General features: G+C 39.6%; 1 protein-coding gene across 1 annotated transcript; it reads right to left on the bottom strand.

The window, feature by feature from the left end:
• Positions 1-20,016: 20,016 nt before the first annotated feature.
• LOC112208289 (large ribosomal subunit protein eL30-like) lies at positions 20,017-20,661 on the bottom strand. The gene has a single exon (XM_054677704.2). The coding sequence runs from the start codon at positions 20,659-20,661 to the stop codon at positions 20,017-20,019; it is 645 nt and encodes a 214-aa protein (XP_054533679.2).
• Positions 20,662-21,964: the final 1,303 nt, after the last annotated feature.

Here is a 21,964-nt window from a genome sequence, read left to right as displayed (position 1 = left end):
AGGTTCAAGCAATTCACCTGCTCAGCCTCCCAGGTAGCTGGGATTACAGGCGCCCACCACCATGCCTGGCTAGTTTTTGTATTTTGTTTGTTTGTTTGTTTTTTGTTTTGAGAGGGAGTCTCACTCTGTCGCCCAGGCTGGAGTGCAGTGGCACTATCTCGGCTCACTGCAAGCCCCGCCTCCCGGGTTGACGCCATTCTCCTGCCTCAGCCTCCCTAGTAGCTGGGATTACAGGCGCCTGCCACCACGCCCGGCTAATTTTTTTTGTATTTTTAGTAGAGACGGGGTTTCACCGTGGTAGCTAGGATGGTCTCGATCTCCTGACCTCGTGATCCGCCTGCCTCGGCCTCCCAAAGTGCTGGGATTACAGGCGTGAGCCACCACGCCCAGCCTAGTTTTTGTATTTTCAGTAGAGACGGGGTTTCACCATGTTGGCCAGGCTGGTCTTGAACTCCTGACCTCAGGTGATCCACCGGCCTCAGCCTCCTAAAGTGCTGGGATTATAGGCGTAAGCCACCGCGCCTGGCCTCCAATTTTTAAAAATTATAAGTAACATTATAATGTGTCAACATGTTTGTGCCTACATCTGTGTATATTTATCTGATTGTTTACCTTGTCAAATTCCTAGAAATTATGGGCAATCTTGTAATTAATTTATTATTTCTTCCCCCCTCCCTGTAAGTTCCACAGGACAGAGAATTTACCTTTCTTGTTTAGTACTTTATTTCCACTACCTAGACATGCACGTGATATACACTAAGGACTTGAGAAATCCTTGTTTCTTGAAAGAAGTACTATATCCATTTAAAGAATCTTAATAGATATTGCCAAATTAATCTTCAGAATTAACACTTTCACCTGAAAGTATGAGTCCCTAATTTGTGACTGCTTTTCCTGTCTGATAATGTCATTTACATTCTTTGCCTGAAGAATCTTTGATATCAGTATCCATGAGGTGTCATTGTAATTCTGGTATGCTGTTTATCTTACTCCACTAAATGTATGTTTGTTAAAGATGGTGCCTAGTGTTATATTTTTTCTCAACATTTTGTGTATAGAATGATATTCTGTTACAGTTAGTCCTATCTGTTCATCATGCTTATTCTTATTTTTATGACTACTGGACTTGGATAAGGTACATTGGTTCTGAATAACAGCAACTAGCACAAAGTGATTTAAGCAAAAAGGGAAATTATTTTAAGGATACAGTGTTTTCTCACAGAACTCAAGGACAAGAGTGTAGTAAGAGACTCTGGAAGCATCTAGTAGGTTCTAGAACCAAGAAATCAGGATTTTTTTCTCTCTCTTTTTATCTCTGCAGATTAGCTTTCCCCACTTCTGTACCCATCTATGGCTTCTGATTTTATGTGGTACAGTTCCAGCCATGCTTAGGGAACTACTTCCCTATTTTGAACCTCAATTCAGAATTTCTGAGATAGAATTTGATTGGCTTCACTTGGTTTGGGTCAAGCATCCAGTGCAATTACTTCTCTTGTGGCAAGATTGATTAGACTGCACTGGATGTCTACCAGGTGCCCATTCCTGTGGAGGGAGAGCCAGTTCTGAGAGAAAAAGGAGAAATTATTCTGAGATGAGCAGAAACCCTCAAGTATCTACCACAATGATCTTGCTCAAATCCTTTCCCTAACTGAACTTGTTGGTTTACTTAAACTTCATCCCTCCTTAAAAGCCCAGGAAGAATCTCCAATTTGGAGACCATAAAAATTCCTTGATAGTCCAAATTATTTTTTAATCTCTATCCTTTCTGAGTGCTTATTTTCTGCCCTGTACAGTTTAGTTTTATGTTAAACGATAGGTCATTTTCCAATTGGTTTATTCAGGAAGCTTTTGATTTCCAAACTGATAAGCATTTTAAGGAAGAAGGATATCTCTTAAATTTCATTTCTTTTTTCTTTTCTTTCTTTTTTTTTTTTTTTGCTCTGTCACCCAGGCTGGAGTGTAGTGGCATAATCTCGGCTCACTGCAACCTCCGTCTCCCGGGTTCAAGCGATTCTCTTGCCTCAGCCTCCCAAGTAGCTGGGATTACAGGCTCCTGACACCACAACTGGCTAATTTTTGCATTTTTTGTGGAGACACGTTTTTGGCATGCTGGCGAGGGTGGTCTCGAACTCCTGGCCTCAGGTGATCCACCCGCCTCAGCCTCCCAAAGTGCTGGGATTATAGGCATGAGCCACCACCCCTGGCCTCAAATTTCATTTCTGTACACTCCAAAGATGTTCAATTAATATAATGAAGTGATTAAAGTGCTTGATAACAGCTTTGAGTTCATTAAAAGTTAACAGAACTCATTCTGTCAAATGAAATTATTATATTTTGAGTTATTTTCCAATATATATTTTGCATAGAGACACTTTACTAATAACCAGTAGAACGATCCGTATCTCTTAAAATACATTTCAAATTTATGAACAATTTTACGTCTCCATCAACACGTTTATTGAGTTCATTGTCATCTATCTCAGGGAAAATTGCATTAGAGTTTTACTTTATCTCCCTGTTGCTATTTGTTTCTTTCCAACCCATTCTTCTCAAAGTAGCAAGAATCTTCTTAAAATACAAATCCAATTATTTCTCTGTTTAAAATCTTTCAGTGACTTTATATTTTCCTTAGAATGAAATCCAAACTCCTACCATAGCCCACAAAACCTGGTATCTGACCCCGACTTAACTCTTCAACCTCGTTTTTTAAAGGCTCTCTTCCCCTTGCTTGCTATGCTGTGAGCATCTGGTTTTTGTTCAGTTCAGTTCTGTTTTATTTTGTTTTGTTTTGTTTGCAGTTTGTCAGGCACATCAGGATCTTTCTCTTCTCAGGGCTTTTGCGCATGCTATTTATTGCCTCTGTTGGGAGAGCTGCAACCCCTGAAATGCTGCCTCTCCTCAGGTTTCAGCTGAAATGTCAGCATCTTTTCTTGACCTGACTTCTTGAACAGCCTGCCTTTGATCATTTTCCTCTGTTCTTTATTATTTCACCCTCATGTTTACTTTCTTTACAAAATATTCACAACTCACAACTATTTTCCTTCTCTCCTCATTTTTTGGTCTGCCCCTCCCCCTCACATAAGCTCCACAAATATGCAGGGACTGAGCTGGTTTTGTATTTTTGTTTTTTCCCTAATGTATCTCTAGCATCTCCCACAGGGCCTCGCATGTAGTTAACTGTTCAAAATATATTTGATTATGTGAACAGAAGAGTAATATGATAGAATGCTAATTTTCTTTTTCTTTTTTTTTTTGAGACAGTCTCGCTCTGTCGCCTAGGCTGGAGTGCAGTGGCATGATCTCAGCTCACAGTAATCTCTGCCTCCCAGGTTCAAGCAATCCTCCTGCCTCAGCCTCCCTAGTACCTGGGACTACAGGCGCGTGCCACCACGCCTGGCTAATTTTTGTATTTTTAGTAGAGACGGGGTTTCACCGTGTTGGCCAGGCTGGTCTCAAACTCCTGAGCTCAAGTGATCCACCTGCCTCGACTTCCCAGAGTGTTGGGATTACAGGCATGAGCCACCTCCCTGGCAGAATGCTAATTTTCTAGTAACTCTAAGTGGTTCCAGTGGTTTCCGGTGGTTCTATGATTGTCAGAAGGCGTAATCTCCCTCCTCCCTCTTTCACTCTCCAGTGGGTCCCAGTGTCTTTTGTTCCCTTCTTTGTGTCTATATGTACTAAATGTTTAGCTCCCACTTACACATTTGATCCTTTTGTTCTTTAGTTTCCCACACATAAGTAACATATAATCATACCCTATTCATTGGTTTACGGAAACATTGCTCATAAAGGCAATTTGGAAGTGTTGATGAGTGGCCATACTTCTAGTCAGGCATGCAAACTGTGTGAGTACATTTAAGAAAATGAAAAGCATACAGCCGGATGTGCCTTCCCCCTGAAAACTGATAAATCTCTCTGTGCAAACCAGTGGCAGTTTGTCTGAGGATAGTGCATGATCACATGATGAAAAGATCTTTTAGCAAATCTTTATGAATTAATTTGTATTTCTTCTTTGATGTGCAAAAGGGACTAGTAGTTGGGGCGGGGTGGCTGATGCCTGTAATCCCAGAACTTTGGAAGGCCTAGGCAGGCGGATCACTTGCGCTCAACATGATGAAAGCCCGTCTTTACTAAAAATACAAAAATTAGCCGGGCATGGTGGCATAGGCTGTAGTCCCAGCTACTTGGAGGGCTGAGGCAGGAGGATTGCTTGAACCTGGGGGGTCAAGACTGTAGTGAGGTGAGATTGCGCCACTGCACTACAGCCTGGGTGACAAAGTCAGACCCTGTATAAAAAAAGAAAAAAATGGACTTGTAAAATCTTAAGGGGCTGGAGAAAATAATCTTAAAATCGTGACTATAGGTTGCTGCTTTTTGTCTCTGTTTGGACTAATAAGATATACACTACTACCAGAAGATTCCAAAGCCAATTGTTACAGGCCTGGAATCAAAAGGATATTATGTAGGATTGCATTTTGTTTCTAGAATTTCTTTTTCTAGCAGCTTGACATTTTGTATGTTAATAATACCTTATGCATTTACAACATTTTGCAACACATTTTCACATTCATAAGCAAGGGAGACATTATCACTATTGTAGAGGTGTAGAAACAACAGCTCTAAAGTATCAAGTATTTTGCTCCGGGTCACAGAATTAGTAAAAGGCAATGTGAGTGGAGAGAGGTGCTCTCAAACTCCAGATTTTTTGCTTCTGGCCCAGGGTTTATTCCACTACCCTAAGCCATCTCTCTCATAAGTGCTAAATGATAAACTGACATTTCCTGGTAGCACTAATAGAGGCTTGCAGATAAATAATCGAAATCATTTTACAAGCAGCAGAAACACTAAAAAAAATCTATAATTGTGTAAGCATCTCGAATATTGACCTGAGTGATCTTGCCAATATTCATATTTCAAGCCTCCTTTCTTTGGTTCATGGCTTATTCCAGTTTTGAAACATTTGATATGCTTTTAAAAATCATGACTCTGTTTTTAGATACAGTTCAGAAAGATACTTTTATTAACTATTTTGCCACATGAAGTTCAAAACTATCTTGGTTACCTAGTGCCCTCTGCTGAAACATTCATAGTATAACAAATTAGTAATAGAGGAACGAATTTCTTCTAAGAAACTGAATATTGATATTATGTCTCAGGATAGTAAAAACCCCCTAATTTTATAGTAATTCTTCAAGAAACTCCTCATATCTAAGTGTATTAGATTATATAAATGAAGAATTTATATTACTAGTCCCTAACTCAGTGGCCAACTCACAGGACATTTAATAAATATTTGGTGAATTAATGTACATATACTTCAGTTTATTCTAGTGGTGCTCATGTGACAATCTACTGTGGCATTCCTTTGTGAAGCAGGATCATTCTTTTACAGTTTCAATTAGTCTTGAGTAATTTTCTCTTGTACTCCTATAGCCCCGTGTTGAGACTTGGCAGCCATAGTGATTCCTCATATCTCCCCACCCCCACCCCCCAGATTGTTATTTTGGTTTTGCTCAAAATACACTGGAAGTTTCCAAGAGCTTAGACTTTTGAGTAAAACCGATCTGAGTTTAAATCCAGGCTCTGCCACTTTCCTTGACAAATTACTCATCCTTTAAAAGGTTTCTATCTGTAGAATGGGGAAAATAGCCTAACTTATAGGATCATTGTGAGGATTTAAATGATGTAATGCAAAGAAAGGGCCCAGCACAACATGTGCCACTTAGCAACTGGTCAGTAATTGCCAGCTTTTATCTATAATTATTTTTCATATCTCACATTCTAACAATTTTCAGCCAAAAAGACTTGCCCTAGACTCCTTATCCTTTCAGGCCTCTTTACACTTATCAACCATTTTTATTAGTTCTTCCTCCTTCCTTGTGAAGATGGTAAAATGGTCTTCCTTTAATACAATGTGAGGAACCTGGAGCACAGAGGAAAAACTTGGGAATCATTGAAATGGAACAAGACAGGAACAAACAAGTTTTTATCGTTTATTTCACTACACTAGTTTAAAGGAGTCGGTCACATTTTAATATAATTTAATTTTAACAAAGGAAACATCTTGGGTTTGTTGTGTTTTCTAAATTTACTTTAAATTTTTGTCACATTAATGTATGCAGATAGTTTTAAAAGCCAAAAAGGATGATAAGGCTTGTAAAAAATGGAGTTCCTGGTCCCATCCCTCCCCCGAAATGGCCCCCTCCCTCCATTCCCCAGCAATCACTCTTTCAAGCCATTTAGCTGGTGTATTAGTGTTCTCCTGAGAAACAGAATATATATATAAGATATGATATGCATGTATTATCTATCATAGATAGATATCTAAATTATCTATATATGCCTGGCCATAATGGTCTTTTGAAAAATAGTTTTATTGACCGGGTGCAGTGGCTCACGCCTGTAATCCCAGCACTTTGGGAGGCTGAGGCTGGTGGATCACTTGAGCTCAGGAGTTTGAGACCAGCCTGGCCAACATGGTGAAACCTCGTCTCTACTAAAAATGCAGAAATTAGTTGGGCGTGGCGGTGCACACCTGTAGTCCCAGCTACTTGGGAGGCAGGGGCAAGAGAATCGCTTGAACCCGGGAGGCCGAGGCTGCAGTGAGCCAAAATCATGTCACTGCACTCCAGCCTGAGCGAGAGAGGGAGGCCCTATCTCAAAAAAAAAAAAAAAAAATTGGCTGGGTGCAGTGGCTCACGCTTGTAATCCCAGCACTTTGGGAGCTAGAGACGGGTGAATCTCCTGAGGTCAGGAGTTCAAGACTAGCCTGGCCATGATGGCAAAGCCCCGTCTCTACTAAAAATACAAAAATTAACCAGGCATGGTGGCGCACACCTGTAGTCCCAGCTACTTGGGAGGCTGAGGCAGGAGAATTGCTGGAACCTGGGAGGCAGAGGTTGCAGTGAGCAGAGATGATGCCACTGCACTCCAGCCTAGACAACAGAGCAAGACTCTGTCTCCAAAAAAAAAAAAAAAAAACCATAAAAATAAAAATAGCTTTATCATCTAGCATAGGGATGCTATCTCTCCTTTTATCTCTTTGAAGATGTTAAAGTATGGGTTTTTTTTTTTAACTGTAATTTTTTTTTCTGTTACTACTTGTCTCAGTTTTCTCCAAGTTCCTTTTGACCATTTCTTTTGGTTTCTTCCATATTAGACTTTCTTCAAATGTCTGATGATTCTTGGCTCTTCATTTACAGTTAAGAGTTAGAGATAAAAATGCTCACTTAAATCTTAGTGTGTTTGAAGCTTTTCACAACTAGTGGGTTTCACTGTAGGGATATCAGACACAGTTCAGATTGCTAGTTAATTTCCTCAGAGAGAAGTTCTCTAATTAAAAAAAGTAAGCCAAACCACACAGTGCACTTAGTGACATAGTAGATTTACATTCTTGCACAAATTCCATATCTTGTTGTAGACCAATAATGAATACCAGTTTGTGAACCAAACATTGGGTAGCAACGTGTTAATCGCTCTCTAAGGAATGAAACCCTGGATGTCAACATCATGGAGCTCAATTGGGGTTTAAATATATTACTTGGAATAAGTAGATTTTCATTTGCTGCACATTTACTAATTTCAGTAAATTACTCATACCTTCAGATATTCCTGGTGTCTCTGAGTCTACCTTTTCTCTGCTTCAGACTTTCCAGATAATAAACCTCCAATCTAATGGTGTGATTCTCAAATTCTAACATGTACTAGAGTCCCATGGAGGGCTTGGTAAAACACAGGTGGCTGGATCCCATTGAGGCAGGAGAATAGGGTCTGGAGGCAGGGAACGTAAGGCTGTTTCACTCTGACTTCCTAGAACTAAATTGAAAGGAAAACCCTAACTTTGCACACCTAAGTAACAAAAAGAGCAGAGGCTACTCCCTTGGATCTTTTCTGCGTGGCAGAGGGAAATTTGCTGTCTACAAAAAATCATGCTGAGTGCGGGTGGAGTCTTTGTTTGCAACTTTGTAACTTCACTCCAGCCTCTGAATGGTTGCTTTCTGCAACCAGTCAGACTGAGCAGGGGATACCACTTCATTTACATGAGGTTAGCATGAAGTGGCCAATGGGAAACTTCTAGGGGGCCCAAGAAGATTCTGTATCTGGGCCCTTGAGCCACTGCTTGGGTCTGCTCCCACACCGTGGAGTGTACTTTTTTTTTCAATAAATCCTTGCTTTAGTTCTTTTGTTGCTTCGTTCTTTCTTTGCTTTGCTGGGTGTTTCTTCCAATTCTTTGTTCAAAACACCAAGAACATGGACAACTTGTAGTCATGACTCTCTACCGGTGACACCATCTCTAGAGTTTCTCATTCAGGAGGTCAGAGGTGAAGCATGAGAATTTGTATTTGTAATTTTCTATTGCTGCTGGTACAGAGACATCACTTTGAGACTACTGATTGACAGCCTATGTGGGTTGAAAGAAGGCATCTACAAATGACCTTCCCTCCTTATAGTTCAACCAGTTCTTCTATTTTCAATACCATACTTACCCCTCCTCTGGAGATACCTGTGCCTTCAATTTAAGAACCATTCCAGGGTGCTGCAACAAAATTAAGCTTACTTCTTTCTAGATTCACACTCCCACCTCCAATGTACACACACACACACACACACACACACACAACTTTAGGCTTAAATTTTGGCTTTTTCAGTTCTCTGAAGTCAGTTCTCTCTAGTCGATCCACTTTTCAGCTTCTAAAATTTTACTGACACATCTTAGCCACTATAGTCTCCTCTCCCGGGCTTTTAGTGCTTTTGAGCTTATGCCTTTTTTAAAAAAAATTGTGACATTTTGGTATAAGCAATGAAATGAACACTTGCTTCAAACTGGCATGTTTAATAGGAAGTCAATGCAGGAAGCTATAAAGGAGAAACTAATAGTTACCTTCAAATTTCACCGTTCAGAAATAATCATCATTGACATTAGGTAAACATCTTTCCCTGAATATATACATGTAAAAAACAGAAGGCTGAGAGTAGTGGCTCACGCCAGCAATCCCAGCACTTTGGGAGGCCAAGGCAGGCAGATCACGAGGTCAAGAGATCGAGACCATCCTGGCCAACAGGGTGAAACACCGTCCCTACTAAAAATACAAAAATTAGCTGGGAGTGGTGGCATGCCTGTAGTCTCAGCTACTCAGGAGGCTGAGGCAGAAGAATCACTTGAACCTGTGAGGCGGAGCTTGCAGTGAGCCAATATCGTGCCACTGCATTCCAGCCTGGTGACAGAGCAAGACTCAGTCTCAAAAAAAAAAAAAAAAAAAGAAAAAGAAAAACTCTTTATTTTTATATGTGATTATATTATATGTGTTTGTTAAAATTTATTTAATTTACTTAAAAGGAAAATTTTAAAAGTGAAAAAAATTACTGAATTACAAATAAATATTTTTTCTCCAAAGTGATATTAGTCCTCACTGGGGGCATCACATCATCTGACTTTAAAATCTGCTACAAAGCTATAGTAAGCAAAACAGCATGGTAGTGGCATAAAAACAGACACATAGACCAATGGAACAGAATAGAGAACTCAGAAATAAATCCATACATTTATAGCCAATTCATTTTCGACAAAGGCACCAGAAACATACATTAGGGAAAAGACAGTCTCTTCAATAAATAGTACTGGGAAAACTAGATAACCATATGCAGAAGAGTGAAACTAGACCCCTATCTCTTTTGACCATATACAAAAATCTAATCAAAATTAATCAAAGACTTCAATGTAAGACCTGAAACTATGTAACTACTAGAAGAAAACATTGGGGAAATACTCCAGGTCATTGGTCTGGGCAAAGATTTTTTGAGTAAGATTTCAAAAACACAGGCAACCAAAGCAAAAATACACAAACAAAAGTTTCTTTCCCCCTGTGGTCCTTTCCCAGTTCCACTGGCAGCCCCCCAACAAAGACCCCTGTGAGAAAAAGTCAGAAATGGCTTTCCTGGCCTTCCTGGGGACCAGGAGTTAGCTTGATTACATCAAGCTAAAAAACAAACAAACAAAAAACCCTTCTAAACAGCAAAGGAAATAACAGAGTGAAGAGACAACCTACAGAATGGGAGAAAATTTGCAAACTATCTATCTGATGACACATTAATAACCAGAATATGTAAGGAACTCAAACAACTCAATAGCAAAAACAACAACAATGAAACCAAATATCTGATTTGAAAATTGGCAAATAAGCTGAATAGACATTTCACAAAAGAAGACATACAAATAGCCAACAGGTAAATGGAAAAATGCTCAACATCACTAGTCATCAGACAAATGCAAATCAAAACCACAATGAAATATCATCTCACTCCAGTTAAAATAGGTATTGTCAAAAAGACCATTTGTTAGCAAGAATGTGGAGAAAGGGGAATGTTCACATACTGTTGGTGGAAATGTAAATTAATATGGCTACTATTACAGTGGCTGTACACTATTACACTACGTAAAGGAAAACAGTATGGAGATTCCTCAAAAACTAAAAATAGATCTTCCATATGATCTAGCAATCCCACTGCTGGGTATACATCCAAAAGAAAGGAAATCAATATCAAAGAGATATCTGGACTCTCATGTCTACTGCAGCAGTATTCACGATAGCCAAGATTGTAAACAACCTGTCCACCAACAGATGTAAGGGTACTTCTCTGTAGAGTTTTAAAAAAAGAAAAAGAAAAAAACAAACAAAAAACAAAAACAAACCAAAAAAATTCACAGACCCTTTGAAAGAAGCAACTTGCTGCTCTAAACTCCATGAGACGGTAAAAAAACTGTGAGTGGCCAATATGTGAGAGGGGAAAGTCTGCCTCTGAACACACATCCTCAGTGGGGAACCTGAAAATCCAGATCACGGGAGAAGGGTTTGACCTAACCTAGAGCTGAAACAAATTTAGAGAGTTGAGTGAAATATGAAGGTAGAAGAAGCAGTGGGAAAAGCCCTATAGGCACTCCTGGTCCCCAGGAAGGCCAGGAAAGCCATTTCTGACTTTTTCTCACAGGGGTCTTTGTTGGGGGGCTGCCAGTGGAACTGGGAAAGGACCACAGGGGGAAAGAAACTTCAAGCTGAACTTTGTAATAATTTTGATGGAGCGTGAATTTTCCTGGGCAAAATGGAGAGGGGGGTGAACAAGGAGTGCAGATAAGAGCATGGAAGCCACAGCAGGCAGGGAGAGGCAGGGCCTGAAAGCCCTGCTTGCTTTCTCAGCAGGGAAGCTTGTAGCCTGGGGCAAGATCTCAGTCTTGCTCACCTGGATATAAACTCCATGCTGTTGATGGGGCATGGTGGGAGTGAGACTGGCTTTGCTGGCTGCATGGGAGCTGGATGAGACCTGTCACTGCCATCAGGTGTTCCTGAGGAAGAAGAGAAATCTGAAAGTCTGGAAAACTTATTTGAGGAAATAATCGAGGAAAACTTCTCTGGCCTTCCTAGAGATCTAGACATCCAAATACAAGAAGCTCAAAGAACACCCAGTACATTCATCACAAAAAGATAATCACCTAGATACACAGTCATCAAGTTATCTAAAGTGGAGGCAAAAGAAAGAATCTTAAGGATGGTGAGGGCAAAAGCATCTGGTAACCTATAAAGGAAAACCTATCAGAATAACAGTAGATTTCTCAGCAGAAACCCTACAAGCTAGAAGGGATTGGGGTCCTATCTTTAGCATCCTTAAACAAAACAATTATTAGCCAAGAATCTTGTATCCAGCAAACCTAAACTTCATTAAGTGAAGGAAAGATAAAGTCTTTTTCAGACAAACAAGTGCTGAGAGAATTCGCCGCTACCATGCCAGCGCTACAAGAAATGCTAAAAGGAGTTCTAAATCTTGAAACAAAACCTCGAAATACACCAAAATAGAACCACTTTAAAGGATAAATCCCACAGGGCTTCTAAAACAATAACAACAACAACAACAAACATAAGGTATTCAGGCAACAACTAGCAGGATGAACAGAATAGTATCTCACATCTCAATATTGACGTTGAATGTAAATGGCCTAAATGATCCACTTAAAAGACACAGAATGGCAGAATGGATAAGAATTCACCAATCAAGTGTCTGCTGTCTTCAAGAAACTCAGCTAACACATAAGGACTCACATAAACTTAAGGTAAAGGGGTGGAAAAAGATATTCCATGCAAATGAACATCAAAAGCATGCAGGAATATCTATTTTTATGTCAGACAGAAAAAAAAAAGACCTTAAAGTAACAACAGGTAAAAAAGACAAAGAGGGACATTATGTAATGATTAAAGGAGTAGTCCAACAGGAAAATATCACAATCCTAAACATATATGCACCTAATTCTAGAGCTCCCAAATTCACAAAACAATTACTACTAGACCTAAGAAATGAGATAGACGGCAACACAATAATAGTGGGGGACCTCAATACTCCACTGACAGCACTAGACAGATCATCAAGACAGAAAGCCTAAAAAGGAATAATGGACTTATACTATACCCTAGAACAAATGAACTTAACAGATATTTACAGAACATTCTACCCAACAACTGCAGAATATACATTCTATTCATCTGTAAATTCAATGCAATTCCCATCAAAATACCACTGTCATTCTTCACAGAACTAGAAAAAGCAATCCTAAAATTCATATGGAACAAAAAAAAGAGCCCGCATAGCCAAAACAATACTAAGCAAAAAGAACTAATCTGGCTGGGCGTGGTGGCTCACACCTGTAATCCCAGCACTTTGGGAGGCCAAGGTGGGTGGATCACCTGAGGGCAGGAGTTCGAGACCATTCTGGCCAACATAGTGAAACTCCATCTCTACTAAAAATACAAAAAATTAGCTGGGTGTGGTGGCATGCGGCTCTAATCCCAGCTACTAGGGAGGCTGAGGCAGGAGAATTGCTGGAACCAGGAGGTGGAGGTTGCAGTAATCACATCACTGCACCTCCAGCCTGGGCAACAAGAGCAAAACTCCATCTCAAAAAAAAAAAAAAAAAAAAAAAAAAGAACAAATCCAGAGGCATCACATTACCTGATTTCAAACTATACTACAAGGCGATAGTCACCAAAACATCATAGTACTGGCATAAAAATAGGCACATAGACCAATGGAACAAAATAGAGAACCCAGAAATAAAGCCAACTACTTATAGCCAACTGATCTTCAACAAAGCAAACAAAAACATAAGTGGGGAAAGGACACCCTATTCAACAAATGATGCTGGGATAATTGGCAAGCCACATACGGAAGAATGAATCTGGAGCAAAACTCCATCTCAAAAAATAAATAAATAAAAATAAATAAAAAAGCTGCCAGGTGCGGTGCCTCACGCCTATAATCCCAGCATTTGGGAGGTCAAGGTGGGAGGATCACTTCAGCCCAGGAGTTCGAGACCATCCTAGGCAACATGGCGAAACTCCATCTCTACAAAAAGTTGCAAAATTAGCAGGGCATGGTGGCATGCGTCTGTAGTCCCACCTACTGGAGTGCAGTGGCATGATCTGGGCTCACTGCAACCTCCACCTCCTGGGCTCAAGCAATTCTGTCTCAGCCTCCCGAGTAGTTGGGAATACAGGCGCATACCACCATGCCTGGCTAATTTTTGTATTTTTAGTAGAGATGGGGTTTCACCATGATGGTCAGGCTGGTCTCAAACTCTTGACCTCAGGTGATCCACCCGCCTTGGCCTCCCAAAGTGCGGGGATTACAGGTGTGAGCCACCGCGCCCAGCCAGTCTTTCATGTCTTTTAGTGCTATTGTGAATGTTGGGCCTTACAATTTTCAATTCTGATTTTTTTTTCCTAGTATTTAGAAATACAATTAATTTTTGAAATTGATCTTGTAACATTCAACTGTGCTGAACTCATTTATTAGTTCCAGCAGCTTTTTTGTACATTCTGTAGAATTTTCTACTTAAAATTATGTCATCTGCAAGTAAAGGCAATTTAATGTCTCCTTTTCCAATCTGGATATATTTTATTTATTTTTCTTGCCTTAATATACTGGCTTTCTTTAGTACAATGTTGAATACAAGTGGTGAGAACTTACATGCTTCCCTTACTCCTTATGTTAGGGAGCAACATTCAGTCTTTCACCATTAAGTATCAAATTAGCTTCAGATTTTGAGGGGTAACTTTTATAAAGTTGAGGAAATGTTATTCCTTTTAATTAGATAACATTCTATTTATTTATTTGGTTGTTTGTTTGTTTGTTTACTTATTTGAGGCAGTCTTGCTCTGTTACCCAGGCTGGAGTACAGTGATGCAATCATGGCTCACTTCAGCCTCAACTTCCCTGGCTCAAACAATCCTCTCACCTCAGTCTTCTGAGTAGCTGGGACTACAGATGCATGCCACGATGCCCTGCTAATTTTGGAATTTTTTGTAGAGATGGAGTTTTGCCATGTTGCCTAAGATGCTCTCGAACTCCTGGGCTCAAGTGATCCTCTCACCTTGACCTCCCAAATTTTGGGATTATAGGCATGAGCCACCACACCTGGCAGATTTTTTATTTATTTTTATTTACTTATTTATTTTTTAAGATGGAGTTTTGCTCTTGTTGCCCAGGCTGGAGTGCAATGGTGCAATCTTGGCTCCCTGCAACCTCCCTCTCCCAGGTTCAAGTGATTCTCCTGCCTCAGCCTCCCAAGTAGCTGGGATTACAGGCATGTGCCACCACTCGTGGCTAATTTTGAATTTTTAGTTGAGATGGGGCTTCACGATGTTGGCCAGGCTGGTTTCAAACTCCTGACCTCAGGTGATCCACCCGCCTGTGCCTCCCAAAGTGCTGGGATTACAGGTGTAAGCCACCACACCTGGCCCTGGCAGATTTAAAAAAAAAATCAAGAACAGATATTGGATTTTTGTGAAATCTTTTTTCTGCATCTACTGAGATGAACATATAGTAGGTTCGTTTTTTGTTTGGTTTGGTTTTGGTTTTCTTCTATGGTAAATTCCATTGATTTTCAAATGTTAAACCAAACTTGCATTTCTGAGGGGAAATTCCAGTTAGGCATAATGTATTACCATTTTTGGACACTGATTCAACTCGGTAAAATTTTGTTAAGGCTCTTTTTGCATTTATGTTCATGAGGTATGTTGGTCCTTAGTTTTTGTTTGTTTGTATGTTTGTTTGAGTCTTGTAATTGTTGTATTTTGGTGTCAGAGTAATGCTAGCCTCTAGTCTCATAGGATGAGTTGGTATTTTATTCTTCTCAAATTTTTGGAAGAATTTGCATAGCATTGGTCTTATTTCCTAAATGGTAGAATTCACCAAATAACTTAATTGTTAAAATTTGTTTAATTTTTATGTTTTAACTTTTATTTTAAGTTCAGGGTTATATATGCAGGTTTGTTATATAGGTAAACTTATGTCATGGGGGTTTGTTATACAGATTACTTCATTACCCAGGTATTAAGCCTAGTATCCATTAGTTATTATTCCTGATCCTCTCCCTCCTTCCAACCTTCACCCTCTGATAGACCCCAGTGCGTGTTGTTCCCCTGTATGTGTCCATGTGTTATCATTTAGCTCCCACTTATAAGTGAGAACATGCAGTATTTGGTTTTCTGTTCCTTTGCTAGTTTGCTAAGGATAATGGCCTCCAGCTCCATCCATGTTCCTCCGTAGGACATGATCTCATTCTTTGTTATGGCTGCATAGTATTCCATGGTGTATATGTACCACATTTTCTTTATCCAGTCTACCATTCCTGGGCATTTAGGTTGATTCCATGTTTTTACTATTGTGAATAGTGCTGCAATAAACATATGCATGCATGTATCTTTATAACAGAACAATTCATATTCCTTTGGGCGTATACCAGGTAATGGAATTGCTAAATCAAATGGTATTTCTGTTTTTAGGTCTCACCAAATAATTTATATGAGCCCGGAGTAGTTTTATTTTAATAGGAAGATTTTAACTACAGGTGCAAGTTCTTTAATAGAAATGGTGCTATTTGGGATTCTCTTTCTTTTGTGTATGCTTAGGTAGCTTGTATCTCTCAATGAATTTGTCCATTTCATCTAAATTGTTGAATTTATTGGCATGACATTGCTCCTAATTTCCTTTGTTTTGCTTTTAATACCTGTGGATTCTGTATTGATATCACGTCCTTATTCCTGACATAGGCAATTTCTATCCTCTCTATTTTTCTTTTAATTCCTTCCTTCCTTCCTTTTTTCCTTTTCTTTTTCCTTCTCTTCCTCCTCCTTTTACATCCAGAATACACACTGCAGTTCCTTTCTTCCTTTTACTGATCAGCCTGGCTAGAAGATTATCAATTTAGTTGATCACAAAGTAACAGCTTTTGGTCTCATTAATTTCCCCTATTACTTTTCTGCTTCTGTTTATGCTCTTTATTCTTCTTATTTATTTTTGCTTACTTTGGGTTTCATTTACTCTTTTCATTTCTAGTTTATTAAGGAGGAAGCTGATGACACTGATTCAGTTCTTTTTTTCTAATATAGGCATTTAGTGCAATAAATTTCCCTCTGAGTACTGCTTTAGCTACATTTCACAAATATCAATATGTTGTCATTTTGTTTTGACTCAACTCAAATTGTTTTCTGATTTCCCTTTCTGATTTCTTCTTTGACCTATGGGTTGTTTAGAAGTGTGTTATTTCATTTACAACTATTTTGAAGGTTTTTTTCAGATATTTCTATTTTTGATTTTTAATTTGATTCCACTTTGGTCAGAAAACATACTTTATATGATTTGAATCCTTTAAATTTATTGAGATTTTGGGGGGGCTCACAATATCATCTGTCTTAGTAAACGTTCCATGTGCACTTAAAAAATATGTATTCTGTTGTCATTGAATGGAGTGTTTTATAAATTTCAATTTTGTCAAATTATTCGATCGTGTTGTTCAACTCTGTGTCTTTGCTAATTTTCTGTTCACTTGTTCTGTCACATATTGAGAGATGGATATCAAAATCTCTGACTATAATTGAGGATTACATCTATTTATTCTCAGTTCTATCAGTTTTGCTCCTTGTATTGTGAAAATGTGTTATTAGGTCCATAATTTAGGGTTATTATTTCCTCTTCATGAATTGACTACTGTATCATTAAAAATCATCTTCTTTATCTCTGGTAGTACTTTCTAAGTACTGAAATATTTGCCTATAACTGCTCCAGTTTTCTTTTGATTAGTGTAAGCATATTATATATTATTCTATTCTTTTACTTTTAATGTATTTGTATTTTTATATTTAATGTGGGCTTCTTGCAGGTAGGATATAATTGAAATCTTACTCTTTGCCTTTTTTTTTTTTTTTTTTTGAGATGGAGTCTCGCTCTGTCACCCAGGCTGGAGTGCAGTGGCACAATCTCGGCTCACTGCAAGCTCCACCTCCCGGGTTCACGCCGTTCTCCTGCCTCAGCCTCCTGGGTAGCTGGGACCACAAGCACCCACCACCACGCCCAGCTAATTTTTTGTATTTTTAGTAGAGATGAGGTTTCACTGTTAGCCAGAATGGTCTCAATCTCCTGACCTCGTGATCTGCCCACCTTGGCCTCCCAAAGTGCTGGGATTAGAAGCCTGAGCCACCACACCCGGCCTACTCTGCCTTTTAATGGAGTATGTTTAGACCATTTATATTTAATGTAATTATCATTATTATTTTCATTAGAGATAGTCTTTCACTTTCACCCAGACTGGAGTGTAGTGGTGTTATCATTGCCATTGCAGTCTTAAACTGTTGGACTCAAGCAGTTCTCCTGCCCTGGCCTCCCACAGTGTTGGGATTATAGGAGTGAGCCACCATGCCTGGTCTACATTTCATGTAATTTTTTTTTTTTATGTTTTGCATGTCTGTGTTTCTTTTCTATGTCTTTTTTTTTAAGTTCAGGGGTACATGTGCAAGATGTACAGGTTTGTTACATAGGTAAAAATGTGCCATGATGATTTGCTGCACAGATCATACCATCACCTAGGTATTAAGCCCAGCATCCATCAGCTATTCTTTCTGATGCTCTCCTTCCTCCCTTCTCCTCCCACCCTCAACAGGCCTCAGTGTGTGTTGTTCCCCGCCATGTGTCCATGTGTTCTCATCATTCAGCTCCCACTTATAAGTGAGAAAATGCAATATTTGGTTTTCTGTTCCTGCATTAGTTTGTTGAGGATAATGGCCTCCAGCTCCATCCATGTCCCTGCAAAGGACATGATCTCATTCCTTTTTTATGACTGCATAGTATTCCATGGTGTATATGTACCACATTTTCTTTATCCAGTCTATCATTGCTGGGCATCTCTATGTCTCTGCTATTGTAAATAGTGGTGCAATGAACATACACATACATGTATCTATAATAGAATGAGGGCTGGGCACAGTGGCTTATGCCTGTAATCCCAGCACTTTGGGAGGCCAAGGCAGGTGGATCATCTGAGGTCAGGGGTTTGAGACCAGCCGGGCTGACATAGTGAAACCCCGTCTCTACTAAAAATACAAAAATTAGGCAGGCATGGTGGCATGCACCTGTAGTCCCAGCTACTTGGGAGGCTGAGGTACAAGAATTGCTTAACCTGGGAGGCGGAGGTTGCAGTAAGCCCAGTTCACACCACTGCACTCCAGCCTGGGTGACAGAGTGAGACTCCATCTCAAAAAAAAAAGAATGACTTATATTCCTTTGGGTATATACCCAGTAATTGGATTGCTGGGTCAAATGGTATTTCTGCTGCTTCTAGGTCTTTGAGGAATTGCCACACTGTCTGTCACAATGGTTTAACTAATTTACACTCCCAACAGTGTAAAAGTGTTCCTTTTTCTCCATAACCTTGCCAACATCAGTTTTTTATTTTTACTTTAACAATAGCCATTCTGACTGGTGTGAGATGGTATCTCATTGTGGTTTTGTTTTGCATTTCTCTAATGATCAGTAATGTTGAATCCTTTTTTATATGTTTTTTGGCCACATGTATGTATTCTTTTGAGAAGTGTCTGTTCTTGTCCTTTTCCCACTTTTTAATGGGGTTGTTTTCTTTTCTTGTAAATTTGTTTACATTCCTTGTAAATGCTGGATATTAGACCTTTGTCAGATGGATAGATTATAAAAATTTTCTCCCATTCTGTAGGTTGTCTGTTCATTCTGATGATCTTTTCTTTTGCTGTGCGGAAGTGCTTTAGTTTAATTAGATCCTATTTGTCAATTTTTGATTTTGTTGCAATTGCTTTTGGCATCTTCATCATAAAATCTTTGCCTGTGCCTGTGCCTTAATGGTATTGCCTAGATTTTCTTCTTGGGTATTTATGATTTTGGGTTTTACATTGAAGTCTTTAATCCACCTTGAGTTGATTTTTTTATATGATATAAGGAAGGGGTCCAGTTTCAATTTTCTGCATATGACTAGCCAGTTCTCCCAGCACCATTTATTAAATAGGGAATCCTTTTCCCATTGCTTGTTTCTGTCAGGCTTGTCAAAGATCAGATGGTTGTAGGTGTGTGGTTTTATTTCTGGGTTGTCTATTCTGTTCCATTGGCTTATGTGTCTGTTCTTGTACCAGCACCATGTTCTTTTTGTTACTGTAGGCTTGTAGTATAGTTTGAAGTCAGGTAGCATGATGCCTCCAGCTTTGTTCTTTTTGCTTAGGATTGTCTTGGCTATTTGGGCTCTTTTTTGGTTCCATATTAATTTTAAAATAGTTCTTTTTAAATTCTGTGAAGAATGTCAATGATAGTTTATTGGGAATAACATTGAAGCTATAAATTGCTTTGGGTGGTATGGCCATTTTCATGGTATTGATTCTTACTATCCATGAGCATGAAATGTTTTTCCATTTGTTTTTGTGTCATCTTCCTTTCTTTTTGAGTTTTTATTGTTTTTGCACTGATTCTTTCTTTTCTTTGTGGGCTTATCCACCTTCAATCTTCAAGGTTGCTGACCTTTGGTGGGATTTTTGTGTTGTTTTCTTTGTTGTTGTTGTTTTCTGTTTGTTTGTTTGTTTTTCTTTTAACCATCTGGCCACTCTTCCACAGGGCTGCTGCGGTTTTCTGGGGGTCTGCTCCAGACCCTAGTCACCTTTGTTTTTCCTGTACCTGAAGGTATCACTGATGAAGGCTGTGAAACATCAAAAATGGCAGCCTGCCCCTTCCTCTGGAAGCTGCATCGCAGGGGGGGTACTGATCTATTGTCAGCCTGAATGCACCTGTAGGAGATGGCTGGAGTCCCTGGTTGGGAGGTCTCACCCAGTTAGGAGGAACGGGATCACAGACCCACTTAAAGAAGCAGTCTGGCTGCTTTTTGGTAGAGCAGCTGTGCCGTGTTGGAGAACCTTTCAGCCCCTGATCAGTTTGGGCTCTCCAAGGCCCACAGGCTGGACTGGCTGAGAAGCCTGAATGGTCAAGGTGGTGGCCTGTCTGTTCTGGCACGCTTCTAACGATATCAGAATCGTCTGGATCAATGATAGACAGCATGCATACTCTGCAGTATTTCCCACATGCTATGCCCAATTCAAAATTATTGTCACTGTAGTGATGGACACCAGTTTTGGTCAACATGGTATAGTACTCTATTTTGGATTTCCTCAAAGCTGGACAGTTTTCAGTGTGGATAGCCAATTTTGCTTTGCCTTGCCTGATCATCTTTAGAGTCTGCTTGTACCTCAGTATGTACTTTCCACTTTTTATAACAAGTAGAAGCCTAGAGTTGATCCATTCCACTGACTTTTTAATCTTCTTTGCAAGCACCATCTTCCTGCATTAGGTGTGGGATGGCCCCCAAACAAAAGCAGCTGCCAAGGTAACTGGGAGGCAAGAAGGGAAGACCTAGAATTTTTCTAAAGCAAAACTTTGATGGGCTGCCCACCTGTTTCATTCCCAGGAACCTTGTAATTAATTATTGCCACAAATCTCTTGGGTTAAAGTACTTGATTAACATTTCCTCTCTGCAGCTTAATGTGGTAATTGCATCTATCCTGTCTCTGATGATTAAATGCTGCCACCTGGCCTTCTACACACCAGGATTCTATTATTCCATTGCAATCAGGGATTCCTAATTTCATGGCAACATTTCCGACCGTCATCACTGACCTACAGAATACAGCCAACACAGAGCTTTAAAAGGATACTGAAGCTCCCAACTCAGGCATTTATTAAATGATTAATTTTTCATATTTATTAATTTATTAATGGCTTGGTGAAGGGAATACCCTCTAGGCCTCCAGGAGGTATGGTTGGTATGTGGATGATCATATCTGCTCTAACATACTCATTTCCCTAAGCCTGAGGTTTAATTCCTAGAGCATACCAAAGAAGTACTGGCATCTCAATTTCTTTCTTTCTTTTTTTTTTTGAGACAGAGTCTCACTCTGTCACCCATGCTGGAGTGCAGTGGCGCGATCTCGGCTCACTGCAAGCTCCACCGCCCGGGTTCAAGCGATTCTTCTGCCTCAGCCTCCTGAGTAGCTGGGATTAGGCTACTCGGTGGTGTGCCTGACGTGCACCACCACATCCAGCTAATTTTTGTATTTTTGGTGGAGACGGGGTTTCACCATCTTGGCCAGGCTGGTCTTAAACTCCTCATCTCATGATCCACCCGCCTCGGCCTCCCAAAGTGCTGGGATGGCATCTCAATTTCATTCACTATAGGCCACTATTGAAGTCAGTCCTGCTAACCAACCAAGCAAATTGTTAGTTACACCCAGGCAGTTAAACATATTACATCTCCATATTTATATTAATAAATTTAGCCAGATCCAACCTTATATTTTTTTCTCTGTGGACTAATACCTTTAGAATATACTGTCAATATGCTCCCCAAATTTCTGACAATACAAGTTATCCTTCAACTGCTGCATTTTCTGTGTATATAGTATTTTCTGTCACTCAGTAGAGCTTGTAATTTTCCCTCTGAGCTATACTGGGAATTAATTATTATTGTGAGTTTGGGGTTGATGCAGGTCTTGAGGAGAGAATTGTTTTTTTTTTTAATTGGATATTGTCAGAATATAGATTGTATTTAAGCCACAAGATTGGATGTGACCATCAAGACAGT

This window comes from Pan troglodytes, chromosome 1 (genome assembly GCF_028858775.2).
Source record: "Pan troglodytes isolate AG18354 chromosome 1, NHGRI_mPanTro3-v2.0_pri, whole genome shotgun sequence".
NCBI classification, from domain to species: Eukaryota; Metazoa; Chordata; class Mammalia; order Primates; family Hominidae; genus Pan; species Pan troglodytes.
The sequence above is the reverse complement of the archived record's forward strand: the minus strand, read 5'-3'. Positions and strand labels throughout refer to the sequence as shown.